General features: G+C 40.1%; 1 protein-coding gene across 2 annotated transcripts; it reads right to left on the bottom strand.

Moving 5' to 3' along the window:
* Positions 1-1,173: 1,173 nt before the first annotated feature.
* On the bottom strand, positions 1,174-25,481 carry SUB1 (SUB1 regulator of transcription). Of its 2 annotated transcripts, none has more exons than XM_024578512.3 (5): positions 25,359-25,481; positions 22,100-22,172; positions 19,236-19,358; positions 5,819-5,927; positions 1,174-4,153 (listed from the first exon to the last, which is right to left on the bottom strand). In XM_024578512.3, the coding sequence occupies exons 2-5, from the start codon at positions 22,169-22,171 to the stop codon at positions 4,074-4,076; spliced, it is 384 nt and encodes a 127-aa protein (XP_024434280.1). In that variant the 5' UTR covers position 22,172; positions 25,359-25,481; the 3' UTR covers positions 1,174-4,073. The 2 variants fall into 2 exon arrangements, with proteins under 2 accessions (XP_024434280.1, XP_045042262.1); XM_045186327.3 differs by having other exon boundaries at positions 22,100-22,187; positions 25,359-25,401.
* Positions 25,482-26,507: the final 1,026 nt, after the last annotated feature.

Below are 26,507 nucleotides of genomic sequence, written 5' to 3'. Positions count from 1 at the left end.
ATTCAGGATAAGTGGTTTTTTTCCTGGCAGTTAAAAAACAGAAGTGGCCCACATCACTTCCAACCTAAAGTTAGTTATCCAGCAGAAAGATAATTTCAAACCCTCAAAAGCCAGAGTGAAATTGGAAGAGAAAGGATGTGTTTCATTTTGGTCAGAAACAGCAGGTCATTGTTAACCTAGGACTAAAACAGCTGAAGAGCATGTCTGGGGAGGTCTGAACTGTCCGACTTTTCTATAAAGCAGTTGGGTGTGTGTGTGGGGGGGGGGGGAGGTCCTGAGTATCTTTTATGCAGGTGAACATTAAGTCTTATGTGAACTGTTATACAGCAAATACTCTATAAATTTTTAAATGCTTCATGCTTTTAAAACCCCTTTTCTAGTCCCATTACACCTTTGAGCTATACTATAAAATTGTAAAGTCAGTGAGTCAAAGTACTTTCTTTTCACTGGATTTTTGAGTCAATGTTTTACAGTTCAGCGGGTGGGGCAAAATAAAGAGTCTTAAGTGGTGTTCCATGGATCTTTCTAATCCTGCGTAACTTCCCCTAAACAGAATTTAAGCCATAAGCCCTGGCTGGTGTGGCTCAGTGAGCTGAGTGCCTGTCTGCAAATGGAAAGGCTGCTGGTTCGATTCCCAGTCAGGACACAGGCCTGGGTTGCAGGCCAGGTCCCCAGTAGGGGGCATTCAAGAGGCAACCAATTAATGTATCTCCCGCATATCGATGTTTCCCTCTTTCTCCCTCCTTTCCCCCCTCTCTAAAAATAAATAAAACCTTAAAAAAAAAAAGAAATTCAAACAGTAAGGGATCTCAATATATAACTAAGCAAAGGTACTAATCAAGAAAGGGAAAATAGACACTTTATAAATGAAAATGTTAAGTTCGAAATACACAGAGAAGTCCACTATACAGTTAAAGTATACCAAGGAATAAATCACACTGCAAACCACTCACGGGCGGGAGAGGCTGTGTACTCCTCAGTACTTGCATTTTCCATTTGGATCGGGTGGACCACACAGTCCCAGAGATGCTGCTCAGAAGAATTCACACGCTAAGGCTAATTCATGTTCCCAAAGCACGCACACAGAAAGTATTCTGTTGGTCAGTAAAGCCCATTCAACAGATAACGCAGCCGCTCACCTTCGGGTTTGCGAAACTGGGATGACACAGAGGGCACGTTTCTTATTTTTTATTTCAACATTTAAAATATTCACAGATGGAGTATGGTATTCATCGACATCTCCATGGAAGATGTACCAAACAAAGCATACAGGTATCCACAGTTACAGAATTACGTATTTGTGACTATGTAAATGTTTACCCCCTAGAATTTATCTGGAAAAACACCACTTAAAACACACACACACACACCAAAAAAAACCTTTTGAGTATTTCACTGAATTAATTTCCATAAAAAATGAATAGCAAAGAATAGCAGGAGAAATATTAGCTAGCACTTTAATATTTCAAGCTTGTAGTATTCTTCTAGCATACCCATGTCAGGAACATTTAATTCTCAACTCTTTTTCTCTTCCTCTCAATAGCCAAGGCCAAGATGTACCTACTTTTAATTTTCAGTCTTTTTTCCAAAAGCATTATGTAGAATAGGCTGACCACCACAGAATCTTGACTAGCTAATGAGGTAGGAACAGTCTTCAAAAGAAGTTCTTAAGCATTTATGAAGCAAAACAAAAGAAAATAATCAATATACAGTATGGTTTTAGTGGTTGGTTGTTCTTTTAATAAAATGCCAAGAGTATTGGAAATTAGTCAAATGTTGCTTGTACTTTAAAAGACAAAAAGTAAAACCCCATGACATAGGCCCTGCTGCTGAGAACAGGCAAGGGCTGGTATTAACTCAGTCCGTTCTGGCACTGTTTACAAGGTGAGAAGCGGCTGCCCCAAAGTGCCAAGCTTTCTGCCTGAAGAAATCTTACCAAGAAGGTAAAGTTAAAACTGAAAAAAAAAAAAAAAAAAAGCACACTTTCTTTCGGTACAAGCTAATTCGGCTGTTATTTTAACCCAGTTCTCATCCTTTCCTATACACAAAAAAAGATAATAACTTCTACATATTGCATATCCAGTAACATTACTTAAATGAATTTCTCAGTCAATGTACCAAATTCTGCCAGAAAAACACTCCTTATATGAAGGGTTTAAGTTGAACAGCTCAAAAATGCCTAGGTAATAAAAGACTTCGGCACCATCTCTGTTAGCAGATTGTTTCAAAATGCATACACCCTTTAAATTCATATAAACCTAGGAAATTCAACCATTATTCCCTTTCTATCTACACCAAAATCAACGTTCTGTGTTCTAACTACCCTTTTTGTATATATAGGGAATACTTTACAATCTACCCAATTAACTAACAGGACACACGTTTCCAAAAATGGGGAAAGTCATCAATAAAAAAGTTATTTGCACACTTTAGTACCTATTATTTGATGAAGGCTAAGATACCAGAAGAGAATTTCTTTATTTCCCCAATTACACAACAATTAGGGTTACTGCTAAAAAACACTTTTTAAAAAACCCCCAAAATGCAAAAAAAATTTCAAAATAGAATAGCGGCCAGATAATTGATACTACACATAGCTTGGCAGATGGTTTTGAAATCAAATCCTTGATAATTCTATAAAATGTTCTAGACATAGTCAGCAATCAAACTTGGTATAATAGTACAATTCTCTGATATAGCAGTAACCACTTTAAATTTTATTTTAGCTACCAAAAATAACTTGTCAACAAGACATTTTTAATGTCTAGTCTAAACCTTTCTTTTTACTATTCTACCTAGAACTGTGTCCTATCAAAGTGATCAAAATATCGTTTAGCTTGAAGAGAACTGCTTCATCTTCACTGCCTTCTTTAACTTCAGTACAAGTTCCCTTACACCCTTTTCCTAAGGCCACACCATGCCCTACTTATTGCTGCCACGCCCCTGAAATCTGCACCTCTATCTGTGTCTGCTCTGTCATCAAGGTTCATTGAAAACCGTCTCAGAACACCTGCTAAAACTTGGTAACATTTAAGTCCAGTAGATTAACTGCAAAAGAACCAAGGCTACTGAAGCAAAGGCCAAAAACCACAAGTATATACTCTTTTCCCTAAAAATTGATCACATTACCTACGATTAACAGTAAAAGCTCAGTGGTATCTCTGGCTATATATAATCCATACTCAACGCTGTAAAATAAAATGTTAGGCCAGTAAGCTTTCACAAGTTTTATTAAATTCTAGTCTTAATTTAACAATTTCTGATTTTATAGACATCATCCTATGGTGAACATGTTTAGTGAGTGAAAACAGATCAGACATTAAGAAGCCATCTTCCTCTGCAGACTAAGCAGTAAGATAACTACCACACAGAACGCTACAGGTAATGACACACACTTGCTCAGAGTTTTCATACAGGCCATGTTGTTTATCAAACTATATCTCCTAATATTTAATACAGTAGAATTAGTGATTGTAGTTTCCATATAGTATTTTAATTACAAGTACCTTATTGAGATAACTAACATTTTGACAGTTTCACTGACTTTCCAGATTAGCATAATATATTCAAGAACAAAAGAAAATGAAAATTGAACACAAGTTACTCAAGGAAAATGAAGTAAAGATAAAAAAAGGAAAGTGAAGTGTCACTGGACATTTGTGTAGAAGAAAACACAGCAACTATGGATTTCACAAATCAAAAGTTTATAAATTCAATACAATACAAATCCTTTTGAATGTAAAAGGTTGAAATTCAAAGGTCTATAAACTTTTGGCCTTAAATAGTACCAATTCTTCTGATCAAAGAAGGCCACAACAATTAAGACTGTATTACTTGATTTTATTTTATACTAGGTGGTGGGCACAAAGCGATCCTCCTCCATGAAGTTGACAATGAGCTTCATTCAGATCATTTTTAATAATGCACATTAAAAAAAAAACATATTCTTACAAATTGTTCTGCAATCCAAATATACAATAGCTTGGGGGAAAAAACGTTTAGAAAACAAAAGCCAATGTAAAAAGACAGATTAAAACAACTAGACCAGTTACAAGTTTTATATGGCTCTGATTTTACAGTTTTCTTACTGCATCATCAATGTCAGAAATCTGTTCCTTCAGCTGGCTCCATTGCTCAGGATTTAAAGAAATACCTAAAATAAAGTTTCAAAAATCAAAAATTGAGAATCTTAATCTTTCTTGAGGATTTTTATACTTTCAACTAAAATTCTGTTTTATAAAAATGACCATTTTTGAATGGTACAATGGTATAATATTGATATAAAATCTCTTAATTTGTTAATTAGAGTCATCACGATTACCTGAGGTCAATTCTATGTATAGTTTTACTCCCAGACACCACACCCTACCTGACATCGGTACACGTTATACCCAGTGAGAACCAATGATGGTTTCATGATGTATCTCACAAACGCGTGCAAACAAGCAAGCTAAGTGGCCAGGCCAAGATTTGTGACACCCCATTATCTGTATCCCGTTGGTTCCAACTTTTTGCTCAAAATTTCCACAGGAACTCAAGGTGAATGACTTCTGTGCTGAGTTCTTCCAGAAGCATTCACTTCACTTTGGAAAATCTCTGGGATATGATCCACACAGGACTTCTTGGAATATACGTTCTGAAATCATGCCATCACAGGGTTCAAATCCCAGCCTCACTAGCACCAACTTTAAGACCTTAAAACAATTACATTACCTCTAAGCTTCAGTTTCCTCACCATTAAAATGGTTCTTATACATCAAAGGGTTGTTGTGAAGGATTAAATTAGCTAACCTGAATTAAAAGCTTAGCAGATCACTGGGCACAAGTAAACTCTTAAAAGGTTAGCTTAATGACATTGTCCTATGTAAGTTGTAAAACTATGAACGGAAAGAACTCTGTACTTTAAACTTTCAATATTCTAATACCTGACCCATACAAACAGAATAAACTACACTGAAGAATTCATGTATCTCAGAAAACTGCTGGGAGGCCATGAAACTGAGAGGACAGAGGGGAATGCACTGGGACAAGCCCTAGGAAAGGCTTTAAGGAAGCTCATGTCATTGTTTCAGTGCACTTTTGCGGGAACAGGAGAAGTAGTCTGGCATTAGCCACAATGAACAACTGGGATGGCCACTCCAGATGCAGGCTGAACGAGAAAGTGCAGAATATAAAAACAGAGAGAGTTAAGTTTAATAAACCGAAAAAATACATGAAGCAAACTGCCTTTCAAAATTGCATGCAGGCAGAGTAGAAGAAAAGAAGGAGGTAATTTTCATCAGCTAAGGATTAACCTAAAGCAGTTAACTACCCAGATATACAAAATTTATGTTGGTACGCAATGCTCTCTAGCTATTGGGTGAATTAATAAAGTATGTTTCTATGGTGCTGGATGAAGCAAAAAGACAAAAACCCACTTAAATAATACCACCCTAAAGAATATCCAAAAGGAAACACTGTGTGAACCAGGATTTTCCAATCCTGATTTTACAACTTCCCAGAGAGTACCTACTCTACTTCAGAATTAATGTTTAAAAAAAAAAATTTAAGTCACATTCAAGTAAATCAGCAGCCAGCTGAAGTGATACTAAGGGTACTATTTTTTCTGGCTTTTATTCCAACAGCTATATTTAAGGTACCTCATTAAATAAAAGCTAAGTGTCATACCCAAAAGACTGCAGAAGATAATGAGTCAGCCAAACGAGGATCTCTTCCTAGGACACTGCAAACATTATTTCAATTTCAAACAGGATGGGTCACTTAGATCATTTTTTATCCAGTCCAGTATTAGGACCAAATTCAGGCAATGAAGTCTCACCTTTTCTTCCTGGTTTCATTTCACCTTCTGGATCCATCCAATACTCTCTAATATCAATAAGGACTTTTCCTTTGAAGTCCCGAACACTGACGTACCTCATTTTCCCAATCTGCAAAGAAACAAAACATGAAAAGGTATTCATTTCTACAGTGCATATTTATAATCATAACTTACTGCATACTGACTCTATTTTTAATCACAAAAAATACCTACTACTCTCAGTATCAAAACGATATCCAAAGGATGCATCACTATTAAAAAGAAATCTTTCTGAAAAGATGGAACTAAACAAGCACAGCTCACATTTCCAATCATTTAACATTAAAAGAATCATTAGTGAAACAGTGCAACAGCTATGGAACACAGTATGGAGGGTCCTCAAAAACCAGAGCATATGACCCAGCAGTGATCTGGCAGCCCAGCCCCACTCCTGGGTATGTATGTATCTGGAAGAATTAAAGCAGGAGCTTAAGATAAGTATTTACACACCCATACTCATAGAAGCATTACTCACAATCACCAAAAGATAAGTGAATAAACAACATGTAATATATACATACAGTGGAATATTATTCGGCCTTAAAAAAGGAGGAATTTCTGGCACAGGCTATAGCACGGATGAGCCTGAGGCCATTATGCTAAGTGAAACAAGCCAGTCACAAAAAGACACACTGTATGACTCCACTTGCATGGTGCCTAGAGCAGTCAGATTCAGAGACAAAAAGGGGAGTTATGTTTAGCTGCGTTAACAGTTCTGCAAGATGAAAAGGTTCTGGAGATTTGTTTCACAACAGTGTGAACATATGGTTAAGGCAGTAAATTTTTATGTTGCATTTTTTACAAAAAAAATCATTAGAAACCAAACTCTTACAGTATAAACTACAACCGCAGGAAACCACAGACCTTTGCTTTAGCAACCATTCTGAATGTACAAATACAGAGACAATAGTAACATGAGAAAGGTTTTCCCTTTAGACATTCATTTCAAGTAATATCTTCAATACACTTCACTCACGGTCTGAGAACTTAATCCTACTATCCACAGAAAACTCCTTTTCAATCTTCCTTAAACACAAACTACAAAGTCCAAAGGAATGGAAAACGCTTTACTCAACAAAGTACCGTAAACGCTCTCCAGGAAGTCTTTCGCTACTGTAATATACTGTTTAGCACTTAACTACAAACTCACACTTTCTGATGAACACCTCTAATATCTCTACCTCTCTCTTACTCATTCTAAACCTACTCTTCTTCACTCTTACTGACTTAAACTAGCTGTGGCTGCCGTGCTTAAACACACCAGCATGTAACAGTTCTGTGCCTGGCTGGGTTCCTTTCCCCACCACCCTGGGCCTTCCATCATTAAATCCTCCCCTTTATCGGGCTGCCGCAAGAGTTAGTGCTCCGCAGTGACACCAGCACACGCTCATGACTTCCACCTTGCCCACATCCCGAGACTGCTTTTCTTGTCTCAGTTTGGTCTCATTCATTTTCCTTTAGCTTTCCATCTTAAGTAAGCTTCTTGTCCTGCTGGTGCGTCCCCTACTTCCAGGACATGCCCCGTGCTTTACAGAGAAAATAAAGTCCATTAGGTAGGAGGCACAGGTAAGTGCCTTCAAATCTTTTCTCTGTGTATTTACCCATACCATTATCAATTCTTAACTTCTTTACCTTCCATATCCCATTTTTGGGTATGCATTCTTTCCCTGTCCAATGGTTCTTATCCACCATTTCCAAACATGCCTCTCCTCTTTTTATAAAGCACTTTGTAATTTTCCCCATGTTCCCTTCTTCCCTTTGGGGCTAAACTCTGAAAGCAGCAAACTTGTTTCCACCAATTAAATTCCCACAGCCTACTCTAAAGTCACCTGTGATTTTATTGTCAGTTTTGTAATTTTTTAAAAGATTTTATTTATGTATTTATTTTTAGAGAGGAGAAGGGAAGGAAAAGAGAGGGAGAGAAACATCAATGTGTGGTTGCCCCTCGCACGCCCCCTACGGGGGACCTGGCCCAGGCACAGGCATGTGCCCTGGACTCAGAATCAAACCAGTGGTGACCTGTAGGTTCACAGGCCAACATTCAATCCACTGAGCCACACCAGCCAGGGCTATTATCAGTTCTAACAGCTCATTTTTTACTCAGTCTTCTCTGTATCCCCTGAAGCCTATCATACCGGGTTCCCATGTTTTCATAAATGAATTAAGTCCAAAATAACTGCCACAGTGAAACTGTCAAGAGGGACTTATAATATTGATTTAATATTTTTTTTTAAATTTTAAGTATCTTAAGCAGCTATAGCACTGTACTAAACACTTTCATTTTGGTTTTTACAATAAGCCCAAGAGCTTGTTGAGCAAATAAAATTAAAATGTTAAAAACCTACTAAAATAATATTGATTATGTAAGTCAAGTTTAACGTAGGCTTGAGGAAGTGGAAGAAACTTTAGGTGGTGAAATTTGACCTTGAAAAATGATTAAGCATTAATTAAGTAAAAGGGAGAGAAAAGTGACAAAGACCCAATACCGATATTCAACGACAGGCCCAACAGACTGAGCTTTACTGAAGAGGACTTGAAATACGGGAAGAGAATACTGAAGCCTTTGCAGGTTCCCGACCAAGAACAAAAAGCAAAACAAAACAAACAAACAAAAAACCAAGCATACTACTATTGCTGCTTGTCTCCTGCAAGACTCATATTCCTGAGAAATCTGAAATCTGAAAACAGGGTTGAGTCTTTAAAAATCTCACTAGAAAAAGTTTAAAAATCAAGACTGAAAGGAAACCTATTTTAAAGAAAGAGACACGCACACTGTAAATATATTAATGCATGTTACCCATCTTAAACTAGAAACAGCAAGTACTGAATTTTTTAATGTAGCATGCATAGTATAACACACTAAACACAAGAAATGGCTAGCTAGCTACTTTAATTTCTACTCTCTTCTTTAATTTCTTACTCTCTAGAAACTTCTTGGAAGTGCTCTCATCCACAATTTCAATGAAGTATGTTGTAAATATTTTTGTTTGCTGCAGGTTAACATAGTACAAGGCATTTTCTTCCTCCCAAACATGGCTGACAGTCCATGTATTCAAAACTTCATGAATTTACACTACGAGGTCCCTAATCACTTTCAAATGACTTGTGTCTGATATATAGTAAACAAGGAACTACCCAAAGTAGAGAAAAGGTATAGATTGGTAAACCTACACTAAAATTTGCTGACATTTCAGAGGCCAGCTGTGGGTTCGGAAGGGAAAATCTAGAGACACAGACTGACTGCTGCTCCACCAAAATCCGAGTCACTTATAACCTAAAACTTACTGCGCACTTTGTACACTGTCCCTCAATGTATCAGTGTTCACTTCAACACAGCAAGTTTTCATGCAGTAGACTGGAGTGCAGGCTGCAAACCAAAGGGTCGCTGTTTGAGATTCCCAGTCAGGGCACATGCCTACGTAGCGGGCCAGATCCCCAGGTAGGGGGTGAGTGAGAGGCAACCGCACATTGATGTTTCTATTCCTGCCTTTTTCCTTCCCTTCCTCTCTCCCTAAAAACAAATAAATAAATAAATCTTTAAAAAAAAAGTTTTCATGCAAATCTCCGAATAAAGATGGGCCCTACGAAAAGATGCACATGTTTATCCCATGACTCACTCTCCCACACCAGAGAGCAGAACCACAGCAGTGTGTACATTCACTCCAGAGTTCAGGGAACGGTGGCACTACGAAAGGAGACAGGATTGCCCCTACGATCAGGAACAAGGCAAGATGTCTGCTCTCACCACTTCTCTTCAATACTGTACTGGAAATAATAGCAATAAAGCAAGAAAAAGAATGAAAAGGACGATATAAAACTCAACAGACACAATCACTATCAACATAGAAAATTCTAAGAAGCCTCAAAAACTACGTATGTAACATTAATATACAGTAAATATATAAGTAATATGTATGTTTACATGTTCATTATATGCATTTTTCTAGCAATAAACTTAAAAATGAAATTAACGTTTACGATACAATCAAAAAATACAAAATACATAAGAATGAATTTAACAAAAGATATATGACTCTACAGTGAAAATCACAAAACAGAAATTCAAAAAGATCTGAATTAATGGAGAGAGAGAGAGTACATACTAAGTAGAAGACTCAATATTGTCAAGTTGCCTATCCTCCCCAAATCAATCTTTGGTTTTACCCAATCCCAATCAAAACCCCAGTAAGCTATTTGATAAAAACTGACAAGCTGATTCTAAAATGTATATAGAAATACAAATATAGAGAATAGCAAAAAGATTCTAAAGGTGAAGAATAATGTTAAAGAACTTATCCTACCTGGTTTCAAAACTCACTATGAATGCATGGTAATTATAACAGTGTAGTACTGAAGATAAACATATGAATTAACGGAATAGAGTGCAGAAATAGATACTTTTTTACATATTCACTGATTTTCATTACAAAGACCCAAGATAAGACAATGGAAAGCGAACAGTCTGGAACTGGAACAATTGGCTATCTGTGTTCAGGAGAGAAAAATGAGTACCAACCCCTGTCTCAGACCAGACACAGAGAAACTATTTCTACATGAATCACAGACCTAAACACACAAAAAGTTAGAACTACAAAAATTCTAGGAGAAAAACACTGGCAAAATTATTCTGGCCTTGGGGAGAAAAAATACGTTTTAATAGGAAACAAAAAGTATTAACAAAAAGGGGAAAATTACTAAAAATTGAATGAATCAAAACTAAAGCTTTTTAAATATATTTAAAATAAAATGGCAAACCACTGAACCAGAGAAAATATTCATTTTACTTATGTCTAACAAAGGACTTGTATCTAAAATATATAAAGAACTCTTATAACTCCATAAATCAAGTGACCTTTTTTAAAATGGGCAAAAGACTTGAACAGAATCTTCAAAAACAGGTATATGAAGCCCTAGCTGGGTAGCTCAGTTGGTTAGAGCATCATCCCAACACGCCAAGGTTATGGGTTTGATCCCCAGTCAGGACACATACAAGAATCAACCAATGAATTCATAAGTAAGTGGAATAACAAATCATATTTCCCTCGTTCTCTCCCTCTCCACCCCCCTTCCTGTCTCTCTCTCAAATCAATCAATTTTTCAAAAAAAATTGTAAAGCAAGTATGTGACATTAAGGAAATGCCAAGTAAAACTACAATGAGCCACCACCACTACACATCCATGAACCTAAGTAGAAAAATTAGGAAGACTGACAATACCCAGTAAGAATGTGGAGCAACTGGAATCTCATCCATGGCTAATGGGTGTGTACAATGGTACAGCTAATATGGAAAAAAGTTTTGACAGTCTCTTATTAACTTAAACATACACTTACGTATGACCCAGCAAAAACATCTGGTTTCTACCCAAAAGGGAAAAAATACCCACAAAAAAACCTGTACAAGAATATTCACAGCAGCTTTATTCCTCATAGCCCTCGAGAAATAACCCAAATGGCCATCTGAAGTGAATGGATAAACAAATTGTACTATAATCATACAGAATACCAGTCAGCAATAAAAAGGAACTACTGATAACACAAAAATGCTATGCTGGGCAAAGCAGCCAGACACAGAACAATACAGACTGCACGACTCCATTTATGAGAGTTTCTAGAACAGAACTGTCAGCCTCCCTTCAGAATCACCCCCTGCCCCACGGGGGGAATGTTCTGGGGGTGATGGAAACGGCCTCTCTACCAGAGTGTATACATTTATCACAGCTCATCAAATTACACTGTTTGTGTGCACTTTATTACATGTATAAATCATATCTCAATAAAATCTATTTTAAAGGAAGGAACTTAGCCAACAATCACCTCCTCCTCCTTTGAGGAGAAATTTGAATAAAGCTAAGAAACTCTTACACCCCCCGTAGTAGTATACAGATATAATTAAAGTATAACAAATAAAGGTCACTACAATCACATGTGAGAGGAGCAAGTAACAGAATACATACAATTTTCATGCATATAATCTGGAAGTTAGCAGGAAAAAATACCACGTACACCATAGGAAACAGTGATTCTTAAATTTTTTTGATTCCCTGTCCCCTTTAGGGATTTGATGAAGGTTATGAATAATCCTCTTAGAAATGACAAAAAAGTTTAAATAAAAAAAATAATTCCACAGACTCCCTAAAGTACATTCATGAAGCCCCTACCCCACGCTACTCCTGCAGATTAAGAATACTTGACTGGATAATGACATAATTTAGAAGTATCACATTTATCCTTAAATCATCAAATCAACTAAGGTGGGATCACTAACCCCCATGCCTACCTCTGAAGAAAAACATACAGGGTCCCGCAGAAGTAACGCCTGCTTCAATGTGGTTGGTAGGGTAATAATACTGGTGTAATAATTTATGGTTTTAATTTGGACATTTCACCTAAAATGTCATATGGTGTGCTTGAATATGATATTGTTATGTTACAGAATTACATGTTTATGATTTTGTAATAAAAGATTTTGTAATAAAAAGGGGCATTATCTGTGTCAGATCCTGTAGATCCAAGTCCCCTGAGCCTCAACCATTCTGACCCTAAAGACACTGAATAATTAATTACAAGCTAGTTCCGCAGATCATCTTTAATATCACAAAAGTCCTATCTCAGGCAGGTTATATCCCTACGGAACCACGCTCTTAAAATTCAGAGCTGAAGGAACCAGACAAAAGCGAGCATCTAGTAGCATTTCCTCTCTAGCCAGAATTCTGCCCAAATCATTCTAGAGTTTCAAAGATTAGTGCAATTGACATTTAGAGAGCTGCTTATGTTTGCTGTACATTGCTTTACCAAAAGTAAGTTTATTTCCTCTAGTTTATTTCCGAGAAATAGTTAAATTAAAAAAAAAAAAAAAAGAGGGGAGAACCAAGATGGCGGCGTAGGTAGACATACTGCACCTCCTCGCACAACCAGAACTGACAGAAAATCGAAGGACAAGGAAGCCCAACACCAAGGAGATAAAAAATAAACATTCATCCAGACCGGTAGGAGGGGCAGAGACCTGCAGCCAGGGCAGAGAGGACACGCGTGGCCGTGGCAGGACCAAGACTGGCGGAGTGTGGGACGAATGGGGCAGGCAGTCTGACCACTAGCAGACCCCACTTTCGCGCACAGATAAACCGGGACTAACGGCGGGGAGCGAATCAGACCGCCTAACCCAGGGCTCCAGCGCGTAAATAAAGCCTCAAACCTGAGTGAAAATGCCCGTGGGGGTTGGGGCGGCAGCAGGAGAGACTCCCAGCCTCACGGGAGAGGTCATTGGAGAGACCCACAGGGGCCTAGGACGTGCACAAGCCCACCCACTTGGGAACCAGCACCAGAGGGGCCCAATTTGATTGTGGGTAACGGAGGGAGTGACTGAAAACCGGTGGAGACTGGAGCAAGTGCCATTGCTCCCTCTCAGCCCCTCCCCCACCTAAGCATCACAGCGCAGCGACCAGTGTTACCCAGCCCCGGGGAACACCTAAAGCTCTGCCCCTTTAAGTAACAGAAGCACCAAGAAAAAAAAAATGGCCCAAATGACAGAACACTTCAAAGCTCCAGAAATAATTCAACTAAGCAGCGACAGATAGTCAAACTATCAGATGCACAGTTCAAAACACTGGTAATCAAGAAACTCACAGAATTGGTTGAATTTGGTCGAAAACTAGATGAAAAAATGAAGGCTATGCTAAGAGAGACAAAGGAAAATGTACTGGGAACTAATAGTGATGCGAAGGAAACTGGGACTCAAATCAATGGTGTGGACCAGAAGGAAGAAAGAAATATCCAACCAGAACAGAATAAAGAAACAAGAATTCGGAAAAATGAGTAGAGGCTTAGGAACCTCCAGGATATCTTGAAATGTTCCAACATCCAAATTATAGGGGTGCCAGAAGGAGAAGAGGAAGAACAAAAAATTGAAAAGTTATTTGAACAAATAATGAAGGAGAACTTACCCAGTCTGGCAAAGGAAATAGACTTCCAGGAAGTCCAGGAAGCTCAGAGAGTCCCAAAGAAGCTGGACCCAAGGAGGAACACACCAAGGCACATCATAATTACATTACCCAAGATTACACAGAAGGAGAGAATCTTAGAAGCAGCAAGAGAAAAGGACACAGTTACCTACAAAGGGGTTCCCATAAGACTGTCAGCTGATTTCTCAAAAGAGACCTTACAGGCAAGAAGGGGCTGGCAAGAAGTATTCCAAGTCATGAAAGGCAAGGACCTACATCCAAGATTGCTCTATCCAGCAAAGCTTTCATTTAGAATGGAAGGGCAGATAAAGTGCTTCTCAGATAAGGTCAAGTTCAAGGAGTTCATCATCACCAAGCCCTTATTATATGAAATGTTAAAGGGACTTATCTAAGAAAAAGAAGATAAAAAATATGAACAGTAAAAATGACAGCAAACTCACAGTTATTAACCACCACACCTAAAACAAAAACAAAAGCAAACTAAGCTAACAACTAGAACTGGAACAGAACCACAGAAATGGAGATCACACAGAGGGTTATCAAAAGGGGAGTGGGAGGAGGAGGGGGGGGAAAGTACAGAGAATAAGCATAAATGATAGGTGGAACATAGACAGGGGGCCCTTGCCTGACTTAAGCCTTAAGCGATAACAGAGGGCGGTGCAGTCCTGTGCTGGGAGGGGCGGATTCCCTGGGGAATCAGGCCTAAGGAAAATATATACATTCCTGTGAAACCTACTTAATCTGTACCCTCAGCTTAAAAGATAAGGGTCCAGACCTGAGATGAGTCTGGCACCTAAAGTTTTATGGCCCTCTAGCTGATTGGCTGTAGCTCAGACTAAGCCCTCAAGGTTCTCTGTAAATCCTGTATTGTTTAACCCTTATTGGCTGACAATGATTGATGAGCTTCATCTGCATTCCTGTGCGAATGAACCTAATAAAAGCCCCTGGAGAAAAAGGATCAAGGCCCTTCTCCTTTGAGAGATTGGCTACCTTTCCTTCCCAAAGCAAAAAAAAAAAAAAAAAAGAAAAGAAAAGAAAATAGACAGGGGGAAGGTAAGAATAGTGTAGGAAATGTAGAAGCCAAAGAACTTGTATGACCCATGGACATGAACTATAGGGGGGGAATGCGGGAGGGAGGGGGTGGGCAGGATGGAGTGGAATGTGGGGGGGGGGGAATGGGACAACTGTAATAGCATAATCAATAAATATATTTTAAAAAAAAGAACTGTCATATGGTTACTAACCAAAGAATTTTAATTTAGATTTTAGATCTATTTGTCTCTGGTAAAGTATATCTGATAAGCTGGGTCCTAAAAGATTCTAGCAATGTCTAAAAACTCTGTGGGAGCTGTCTTCTGGAAGTATAGAAAACATATACCCCTATTTTAAGAAAAAGAAAAAAAAACTACTTTATAAAGCACAATGAGAGTAACTGATTTTCCTTCCAAAAACCCCATCCTTCATCTTATCAAATTATCAAACCATTAGTATTAATAAAGTCCTGATTTTATATTATATAAGCAATGTACTCTAATGTACTCTTAAGCCAATTAAAATTCAGTATTATCACCTAAATACTTTTCTATGGCCAAAATACCATTTCAAGGAAAAAGCTATGAGTAACGAAATTAAACATATTATCTCTTAGGAGGCCTACACTACTAAGTCTGTGAAAAATTACTTTAAAAACAAGGCTTATGTTCCTCCTAAAGGCATTTTCAGAAGGGTGAGAAGTAGAACAGCCTACCAGGCATGAGAAGATTTCCAAATTGAGTTGGACTCACATTTTTTGGTGAGCTAACCACTCCTGAAAATAGATCTCGTTTTCCCTAATCTGCTCTAATAGAGTAAGAGCTCTAAATGTGGATCCTGGTTTCTTTTCATATAAAGTTAGGGGTTGAATGACAAAATAAAATCCACCAATAGACCAAAGGTGTTCTATTTATCATACGTGTATAGGTAGGCATATGGTAAACAGAACTAGTCAGAGAAAAGTCCAACAGAGTTGCCCAAATACCTGAAAGTTTTTACCTACACTGCAAACATTAAGTTAAAATATTCCAGAGCAGCCCTTCATTCTACACAAGAGGCAAGTGCATAAAAAGGACACTCTTTTTGCAGATTTTACATAAAAGGATTCTCTTTTTGCAGATTTCACATTTCATCCTGCCCCTTAAGATAGCTTCCCACTACACTTTGAATAAAACTCAAACTCCTAAAAATGGCCTCCCAACAGGAAGGCCCCGCCAGATCTGGCCCTTCCTACTCCTTACCAACTAGATCCCCCATCTGCAGTCTCGACCAGCCCCCCAGGGCCTTATAATTCTAGCACAATCCACGTTCTTTCCGACGTCAAGGTATTTGCACAATTTCCTCTACTTCAAAAATGAGCACCTCTCCCATGCACTTCACATGACTGGCTCTTCCTTTCCTCCATCTTTTTTTGGGGGAGCGGGGAGGTGTTTCTTGTATAAGCCCTGACCAGGATCAAACCAGCAACCTCAGTGTATGGGGACCACACTCTAACCAACTGAGCTACCCAGCCTGGGCTCCTCCTTTGCCTTAAGCGTGAAGTGCCACCTCCTTACAAGGTTACCAGACACCTTCTCTCTCATAATAATCTACCCTTTTCCTTCTCAGCCCCTGTAATTTTATTTTATTTTAAGAGAGGAAGGGAGAAGGAGAAAGAGAAGGGGGAGTGGGGAAGAGACAGACAGAAGACAGAAACACTGATGTGAGAGAAAAACATCAGTCAGTTGCCTCCCTCCCATGCACATGCAACAGGGGATGGAACCCGCAACCTTTGGATGCACAGGACGATGCTCCAACCCAGCCACCCAGTCAGGGCATCAGATGATTTACTTTAATGTTTATTGATTTTAGAGACAGGGAGACAAAGAGACAGAGAGAGAAACATCGACATGAGACAAATTCCCCAACTGGGGATTGAACCCACAACCTAGGTATGTGCTCTGACCAGGAATTCAACCCCCAAACTTTGGTGTACAGGACAATGCTCCAACTGAGCCACACCAGCCAGGGCAGCTCCCATGATTTTAATTAACAGACCTCGGTACTCGTCGTTCATTCATTCCAGAGCTCCTGACGTTACCGAACGATGAAGCATTTCCTCTTGCAGGGTAGGGGTTGGGGGGGTCATGACTCATACAAGTCCTAGCAAGCTCATGACTCCCAAGCACGTGCCAAATGCCGAAACATTTTTTTCCCGTCAAAATGCAACAAGTACAGGGTTTGACGAGTTCTGAAGCTAACAAGTGCCAAGGTATGACTGTACGTACGTTTATGTGTGTAATTTTTACCCCCACAAATCCCATGAAACCACAGACCCCGTCTACTTGGTTCATCAGTGCATATTCAGAACTCAGCAAGGCCTGAGTGAAATACAGTAAGCATTCAACTTTTTATCCAGTCCCGAAACAGCGCCCTTTCATAATTCTTACAAACAGCAACTTATACTCTATCCAATTAACCTAGTCTGCTCCTACTTCCTCTACAGTATACAGAAATCAGAGAACTAAGCCCATAACTAAATAATTCATCTGCATTTGCTCATTTTCTTTTTCTATGTATTTTTAAATAAAAATCGTATATACTTGAAGTGTGCAACAGGATTTGATATAAATATTCATAGTGAAATGATTACTACAGTCAAATAATTAACGTACCATCTTTTCAGTGTTACCATTTTTGGAGTTTGATCGGTGAACCTGAAACCTTAGCATGTTTCCAGTGTCCAGTATTATGTATAGTAACCATGTGGTTATCTATTTTCTTTATCCAGACAGATAACAAGGCAAAAGCAAGTAAAAAAATGAAACTCCTATCTTCCTATTCTCACCTTAATTCTGGCACTCTTTCAAGACTTCCAGTAAATTGTGTGTATCGTGATATAAATACGTACCCTCTGTGTGTGTGTGTGTGTGTGTGTGTGCGCTAGCCTTGCTTTCTAATCAAATGTTTGCACTCTCATCCCGCCCAACAATTTGGCTTCAACAAACGCGCAGACCTCCCTGGAACGCTCACTCTATGCTTGCCCTCATTACTGTACTCTTCTATTTCCTTCACCTTCTTGGGCCTACATCCCTCTTCCTTCCTCCCTGAACATCAACCAACAAGACATGTCCTCAGTCCCCTCCTCCCCTCCCTCTGACACTCACTTCGGTCCACCGTGCTAAATAAAGGTCGTGCTAAAGGTCCCCAGGAGCATTTCCCAACCACGCCCTCCAGGGGCCACAGGACACTCTTATTTTATCACATTTACAGTCAGGTCCAAAAAGCCCAACCTAACCACCTTTGCCATTAAAACTAATTTCTTTTCCTCATTTCTATTAGTTAAACCTGTGTTTCTAAGGTATCTCACATTTACAATCAGTCTTCACTGTTTCATTCCTCTAGTCCATTTTTCCTCATCAGTAATTTAAAATCATCATTTTCTTCTCTGGGAAAAACCATCTAAGCCCCTATCACCTCGCTCACAGATTAAGGCATACAATAAATTACCCGAGAGACCTCACCTGCGTTCATTTAGCCCCACCGCCTCTCCCCACAAATCCTTCTTGTATCGTACAACGATGCCAGTAACAAGTCTCCCTAAAACAAGATACGGCACCCAAGAAAAGAACTTCCGTCACGCTACCTCACTATTCCACCTTGCTCTCCACAACACATAAACAGAGGGCCTATGTCGGTAAACCTACTCACCTTTTCTGTTCTTGTCAAGCCCAAACTTGGCAGGTCTTATTGCTGCTCCCTGTCCAACATCCTAGCCGTACTGGATACTTCACAGCCCAGTACTAGACCCACCTCCTCTCAACTACTTTCTAATGTGCAATTCTCACCCTCTTCTTTTGGACGTCTATAGTTTTTATATCCACAATGTTTTAAGTATAGCAAAACTACAGACATCTAGATTTTAACAATAATCTAGGATCACAAAGGGAGGATTTGAGATCTTGCTCCCCGGCATGTTTTCAATTTGGCTCAAATTAAACTCATTAAAAAAAAAAATCCAGCATCAGCCCTAGCTGGTGTGGCTCAGTGGATTGAGCACAGGCCTGTGAATCAAAGGGTCACGGGTTCAATTCCCAGTCAGGGCACATGCCTGGGTTGCAGGCCAGGTTGGGTCCCCAGTAGGGGGCACACAAGAGGCAACAACACGTTGATGTTTTGCTCCCTCCCTCTCTAAAGTAAATACAATGTTTAAAAAAAAAAAATCCCAGGATCATATAAATCACTTTCATTTCAACTAACTTGGTCTTATATTTCAATAAATACCCTTAGGCAAGAGGACTATAATATATATGAAAGATTATGCATTATTACATTAAGGCACTTTTATCATTCTTCAGATGAAGACAGATAATAAATCCTCTGGACCTTAGAAAATAACCAACTCTACCTGAAACATGTTATCATCTCTGCTGCTGCTGCTCTGCTTAGAAGATGACAGGGCTCTTGAAGTTTCACCAGTCTTTTGCTTCTTTACAGGTTTTTCGGAAGTAACTTGCTTTTTCCTCTTTAACTTGAAAACAAAACATCAATATGATTAAAGTTTGCACACTAAATAATAAAACACATCTCAGGTTTATGGACAAGAAAGGGGATACGTACAAGTTCAAATCTGACCACATGACCAAAAGTAACCTCACAGGACAATCTGATCATAAATTCCTAACAGGGCAGGTCAGGGTGGGGAGTCACACCCCAGGCATGTGACTTTTTAGTGAAAGGTGTATCTTTGCACTAAGCCCTGACCATTGTTTCTGTGCATCTAGATGAACACACATTTTTAAGTGTCTTTTTCAGACCCCTGATAAGCTTAACCCATCACCCTCAAGAGAACACAGGATCTTGTTAACTATCCAGTAATCCAATCCCTGCCTTGCTTTGTCCCAACTTCACACACATTCTTTACATTCTCTTCCTAACTCCAAATATACAAGATGAACCACAAACACAAACTGTCATGGAATCTTTTGAACCCGTCAATGTACATGTCCAAACCTGTGGAGAATTTTTAGTTTATTTGAGTCAAACTGATAACACTGTTGGGAACCAAGATCTCAGATGCTCAAGATGTGCTGGACTTGAGATCTTGGTTCCCAACAATGTTATCAATTTGACTCAAACTATAAAAATTCTCTACTGGTTTGGACATGTCATATACAATGACAGGTTCAAAAGATTCCATTACTTTTTTTTTTTTTTTTAAGATTTTACCCATCTATTCTAGAGAGGGGAAGGAGGGAGAGAAACATTGATTGGTTGCCTCTCATGTGCCCCCTAGAGACCTCGCCCACAAACCAGGCATGTGCCCTGACTGGGAATGGAACCGGCGACCCTTTGGGTCCATAGGTCAGCGCCCAGTCTATTGGGCCACACCAGCCAGGGCAAGATTCCATTACTTTTTACAATTTAAAGAATCAAAAGACTACATTTATTAAGTAAAAAATCATAAATACAAACATAGGCAGGCTGCACATGACAATGAAACTTTGAAACTGACCTAGTACTGATACATAACAGTGTTTTCAAACTGTTCTCAGGAGCTCAAAAATACTTCAGAAATTAAGAGTGGTATTAGCCAGAAAAGTTACTTTGTAGACCAGGATCCCATATAAGGCTTCCTTGGGAGGTACAGTAACAACAGAAAGATGAGGGACCTGCTGCTTTTAAACTTTTGGAAACCAGTCTACCAAAGCTACAAAGGGAATATGCTAATTATGAAGAATGTAACAATTTATTCCATTTCTAGGATATGATATTTATACTCTGCCAATTCCAAAAGAGACTTAAACTGGCTTAGGGAATTTATTAGTAGGCAAAGCTATGAAACCTATTTTGTACTGGGCACTACAAGTCAGTAACTCGAGAACTTCCTCATCACAAAAAAATCACTGAAGATAGACAGTGAAGTGTTTGACTAGCATTCAAAATCAAAACAATGCTTTAAAAGCAGCATTACTGCAAAAGTTTTTAGTATAGCCCCATTCCCAAAATGACCTATCCTCCCATGAAAACCAGTAGAGGGCAGTCATGTTCTTCAGTGGAAAGCATAAGCTAGTACCGGGAGCAAGAGGAGGTTTACAATTGTAATACGATTAAAAACAATAATAAATTATAGAATAAGCTGTTTTGTGTTCTCACAACTGTAAACTTATTTTCCCTCCTCCATAATTTAATATTTTACTAAATTTGGATGAAGGTAGGTAAAATATAATGTACATATGCAAAAAATGTTAAGTCCTTACAAAATTAATACTACTACTTGGGACAAGCCCTAAGCAAAAATTAACCCAGTTCAGTAAGCAAAAGCAATTATTCTTTACAACAGGATCTGTCTAGATATTCCCTGTGGACTGGCACATAAAAAGCTCAATGAAAATGTTAAATGACCATATTCAAATGCTATACTACGTGCAAATAAAACAACTGAGATTTCCTACTACAATATATGTATGTTCTTTGAAGTCTTGTTTCAACCTTCCAGATGATATTATATTCTGTATTTCCCCATAAAGGTCCATCTTCTGCAAGATTCTCCCTTATAAAGCTCTCTTTTAACTGTCAGGCTAACTAAGCTCAGAGACACAACTATGGAAGCTTCTAGGAGATAAAGGACAGGCCTGCACGAAGGAAGCCCTGAGTGAAGTGTGAGGTGCTCAGTTAAGGGGAATCATGTACCACTTACAGTGCAGTTGTCAACTAATGCAGAGAAAGCCTGTTGTCTAAATGGGTAATTTCATGTCAGCTTTGCTGGGTGTTGATTTAACTAAAAGGAGGGGACCAGGGCAAATAACATAACTTAAAAGGTACAAAGCTCACATTTGAAGTAATACTTGTGGGCTCAATAAACACCCTGAGAAGGCTGTCAAAATTGACATCTGCATTAAAGGGGTTCAGATCATTTGGATCAACTACTTCATATATTAGCTACAGATAGACTTCTAAATAATGGTAAACAGTAGCTTTGACCTTATTCTAATGCTATTCCCCTGGGGTCCATGGCAGTGGTCCTGCAGCTCTGGGGTTCCTCATCTAAGGCCGGCCAGAGTCTGATTCAGGGGCTAGGAGTGTGCATGTACCAGCCAGCACCTGAGGCATTTTCGTGGAGTGGAGTGGCCCCGAGGCCATCTGCACTTTCAGAAGCAGCCCTCCAGGCTCTCACTGGGAGACTGGCCCACCTCACTGTCCCTTAGACCTGGCTATGAACAATTCTGCTGAACTAGGTATACAGAACCGACTTGGTCCAGGAATAGTCACCTTTTTGTCAACTTCACTGTCAGAATCGCTGCCAGAAGAGCTCGAAGAAACAAGTTCCTTTGATTTAGGCATTCTGAAAGAAAACATACTGTGTAAGTAATTTACAAGCTGCTCTATCACCTTCAATTTAACTCTCCCACAATCAGAAATGTACGAAGTCCCATGGTTCTTTCTACCACGTTGTGGTACTGGAGTGGTTATACTGAGCACAGTGCTATTAAGTTATGCTCTGACCTACACTCTTTCACATTGAAAACAACATGCAGAGTGAAGTGTTCTGACCCAGTGAGGAGAAACGTCACACACATCTCCCCCTTACACCAACAGGTCTTTTTATACTTTTCAGGGGGTTAGATGTTTATGAGCAGGGCAGTTTGCAAGGAGTAGCTGATAGCAACCACTGTTAGAGCCAGGGAGAAACATGAATCTTCTCAGTACTGCTTTCCACACAGAAAATTATTCACTGCAGGAAATGACCATAACATTCACACAACACAGGGAACAGCTGCATTTTACAGATGTTGATAATAATTAATTTGCCATTGGAATACTACTTTTCATATTCTGTCTATGTTCTTAGTTTTATTTGGCTTTTTGACCATGCCATCAAATAATAAGTACTAATTTGGAGTTCACAAAGTTATACATAATTCAAAACTCATTACATTTTACAGATTTTCTACTCTGGAATACACCAGAATTTGAAAAATTTGCTTTTAGGGGAGGCAAAACCTTTCCTCAAATTCCCACTAAAACCCTAGTTCTCCAGGTTCCCCAAGACAGAGATACTGGGTTGGCCAGAAAGTTCATTTAGTTTTTTTCATACAAGGCTCTAGTAATGCCTTTAACTTCACTCAAAACAATGTTGTTACATTATATTGTGACAGCTGTCTTATCAGCATGCATTTTTCAAAAACTTACCATAATTGGAAGTTTCATGCAGCCACTGTAATATTGAAGATGGAAAAAGATACACAATGTTTTTGGTATATTATGCTTTATTATTTCAAGAAAGGTAAAAATGCAGCTGAAGCGCAAAAACAGAATAGTGCAGTGTGTGGAGAGGTGATGCAAGTGATTGAACCTGTCGAAAGTGGCTTGGGAAGTTTCTTGGTACTACTGACAACTTTGACCAAACAATTCTTTGCTGTGGGGCTGTCTTATGCATTGGAAGGTGTTTAGCAGCACCCTTGGTCTCTACCCACCAGAAGCCAATAGCAAGAGATAGCCAACTAATCAAAATATCCAAATTAATGAAGCTATTGGTGAAAATGAAAAATGTGTCTTTGGGGTGGAGGGATGGGGAGAAAAGGCATACAACTGTAATTGAGTAACAATAAAATTTTTTTTAAAAAAGAGAGAAAAATGTGTCTTTTATTTTATGGAAAAAACTAAATGGATTTTTTGGCCAACCTAATACATAGCCCAGTGTCTTCAAGTAGATGTCTACTGAGTGACTGAGTGCAGCAAGGCAGGGCACCTCGTGGCATCTACTTTTCCGGGTTTTTTTTTTTTTTAAGGCCTAAACCCCAAATTTCTAGGAACTCCAAGGCATGCTATACTTATTTTCAAGGCACCTATAATACCAGGTGGTAAAAATGCTTGTTACCAAAGTATCTTTAGCTCTCTCCACCTCCTTCTCTGCCAAGACTGAGCCATTAATTTTTGTATGCCCTAAAGGGCGCAATACGCACAACACAGACTATAAATGTTTGGACAAAAAGGAAAAGGACTTCATTTTCTCCTCTAAAAAAATCATAACCTAGCTCTAGACTAAACTTGAATTGCACTGGCATTCAATGTGTTCCACAATAGGAGGTCAAGGTAAAAGAAGTGGGCCATCTCAACCCTAACTAAATTCGAAAAGCTCACACCATCCCCAACCCGGCCATGTTGGCTTTCCTGGTAATTTCTTGATGAAAGAGTAACATGCTTGGGAGCAGCGACATTCATAACCACGTTTTACGAATTATTCCTGTTACTGCTCCATTTTACAACCTCATCTCCAAATCAATTCAGTTTTGTATGCTAGCTGCTAATAATGCCAAAACACATTTTTTAAAGGTAATTAAATTAAACATAACCTATTTTTCGCTTTGGGAACAGCCTAGCATAACTATGCCATCTGTTAAAAGCTGCCTGGGGGCCTAGGATCATCTCAAAAAACACCCTCCTATTTAACCTAGTAAGTCCATTACGAAGAAATAGGTAATGGCAACTATAACCAGCCCCTTAAGAACTTTTGACAAAATATGTATTTATATTTGATGTGCCTTTACCGTCTTCCCCCCCCCCAAAAAAAAGCAGGCTCATAATTCAGGGAAATAATACTAAAATCGCTAGTGTAGAATATATACAAATCACAAACTAACAAAACTAAGTCTTTGGTCATCGATAGCGTGTTGGATTAGAAAAGACGATGTGAAAATAAACCAGAACTAAAGGGCACAGGAATTCCGTACAACCCGAGGATGATGAGCACCAAGACCCGGGGAGGGGGGTCACGCGGTACCAGGAAGCCTGCTAGAACTCCCGGGCTGGGAACGGCAGGAGCCGGGTTGGGGACAGGTTGGTCGGAGGGGGCGTGGGAGGTGGCGAAGTGCGGAGGAGACCGTGCGGGAAGAGGAGGGACTTGCACCAAGCGCCATTTTCTTCTCTCGAAGCACTCGCTACCCCCTGCAAACCAGCCGTCCTCCACCCTCAGCCCCCTCCGGCCCCCCCCACCCGCCATGCTACCCGATGGGATCTGCTCGCTAGCTTTCCTAGAGCGCCCCCAACCCTGGAGACAAGGGTGGGGACTCCGCGAAGCCTTGGGGGAGGAGCAGACCCTGCACGCGCCCCTGCCCGTGCTGGTCCGGCGCCGGTCCCGCCGGAGCCAGCCAAAGCCGCCGCTGCATTGTCCCGGGGGCGCCCTGGCCCCCTCCCGCGACTCCTCACCCTGCCGCGCCCCGAAATCCCCGGCCACCGCGCCCACCCCCGCCCCGGGCCGTTTTCGTTTAGGAGGCCTGGCTTCGGGCTCGTAGGGGATTGCAGCAAAGGGCCACGGGGTTATAGAGGGAGGAAGGGCGTCGGAGACGGAGGAGGGGGTCCGTGGAGGCTGAAACAAGGAAGGGGTGGTCAAGCAGCGCCGCCATTTCCCACGGCCGTCACCCACGAGAGGAGCGATGGGCCACGGGCAGCACGCAGCCCGGGAGGGAGGGTGGAGGGGTCAGCAGGGTAGGGGGTTCCGAGGGCTTGGGGCGGAGTCCCATGTACTCACGCTCCGCTCCTGCTTCCTAACAGCCCCGTGCTCGCTCGCTCACGACTGACAGAGAGCCGGACGTGACGGAAGCCAGGAGACACCGGCTCCGCCCTGCTGGAACACGTGATGGGGCGTGGCTTCGCTGCGGTGACCAACACCGAGACCCTTTCCAGGGCCTTAAAGGAACCGTCCTTCGACCTGAGCAGTTACCTTGAGAGTGAGATGCAGGAAAAGTTGGTGGGTGTGTGAGTGAATGGAGTGAATAAAACACTAAAGAAAAGCACCGAGCTTTGCACTTGTTCCATAAATGTTTCTTGTATGAAAGTGAAGTGTCCATACTAAAAAAGCTTGACATTTCTGGCATATTTCTCCCAGAAATGACCCTCTCCCACAAATCCCCAAGTATTTGACTACCGGGTAAAATCCAACTCACAGTGTTTAGTTACATAAAACGCCAAGAACTTTTGCAGAGGTTGTGGGCCGCACAAACCTTTATCCCTAAACTGAAGTCCTGGAGGTATAAGGTAGTTCACAGAAGGCAAGAGGAATGAATACATAGTACAAACAGGAATATATCTAATAGATTCTTTCAATATATGTTTAATGAATGCCTACCGTATCTAAGAATATATGTAAAGTTATATTCACCCAACACACTTAGCAAGCACCCACTTTGTGCCAGGCACCGCAGGAGGCACTTTACATACAAGCACTCTCCAACGGAAGAATGATTATCCCCTCCATTTCATAGATGAGGAAACCAACAAGGTTAAATAAGTTGGCGGAGGCTCGTGGAGTGAGTCATGAGGCCTGCAGACCAAGGGAAGGGCGGCGCAAAAGCTCTAGCCCACTCCCTCAGGCAGTGTCAGGCTAGGCGGCCACTTTTTTTAAATTCCTTTTACGTCACCTTCCAAAAAATAGGTGCAATAATCTGTAGGGACTAGGTTACCACTGAGGGATATCACTTGGGAGTGAGTATAAAGGAATCCGCTAGGATGCTGAATATATCTTGGTCTGGGTGGTGGTTGTGTTACCAGGGAGAAACCCGAGTTAGCCCCCCGCCCCCCCCCCCAGCTTGTTCTTTGGTTCTTGCCTCACTCTCAAAAGACAAATTCAAGCAAGAGAAAACACGTATAGTGGAAATAAGATAGAAAGGTTATTTATGAA

Source organism: Desmodus rotundus, chromosome 1, assembly GCF_022682495.2.
Source record: "Desmodus rotundus isolate HL8 chromosome 1, HLdesRot8A.1, whole genome shotgun sequence".
NCBI classification, from domain to species: Eukaryota; Metazoa; Chordata; class Mammalia; order Chiroptera; family Phyllostomidae; genus Desmodus; species Desmodus rotundus.
Note: the sequence above shows the minus strand (reverse complement) of the source record. Positions and strands in the feature narration are given on the sequence as shown.

Bases quoted from the DNA above. Each gene is read 5' to 3' on its own strand.
- SUB1 (XM_045186327.3), bottom strand. From the start codon at position 22,186: ATGTTTTCTTTCAGAATGCCTAAATCAAAGGAACTTGTTTCTTCGAGC. The intron at 19,359-22,099 runs GTGACTATTCCT...TTTGTTTTCAAG, and splicing joins ACAGTGAAGTTGACAAAAAG to TTAAAGAGGAAAAAGCAAGT. The intron at 5,928-19,235 runs GTAGAGTTGGTT...GTTTCTTTGCAG, and splicing joins GAGATGATAACATGTTTCAG to ATTGGGAAAATGAGGTACGT.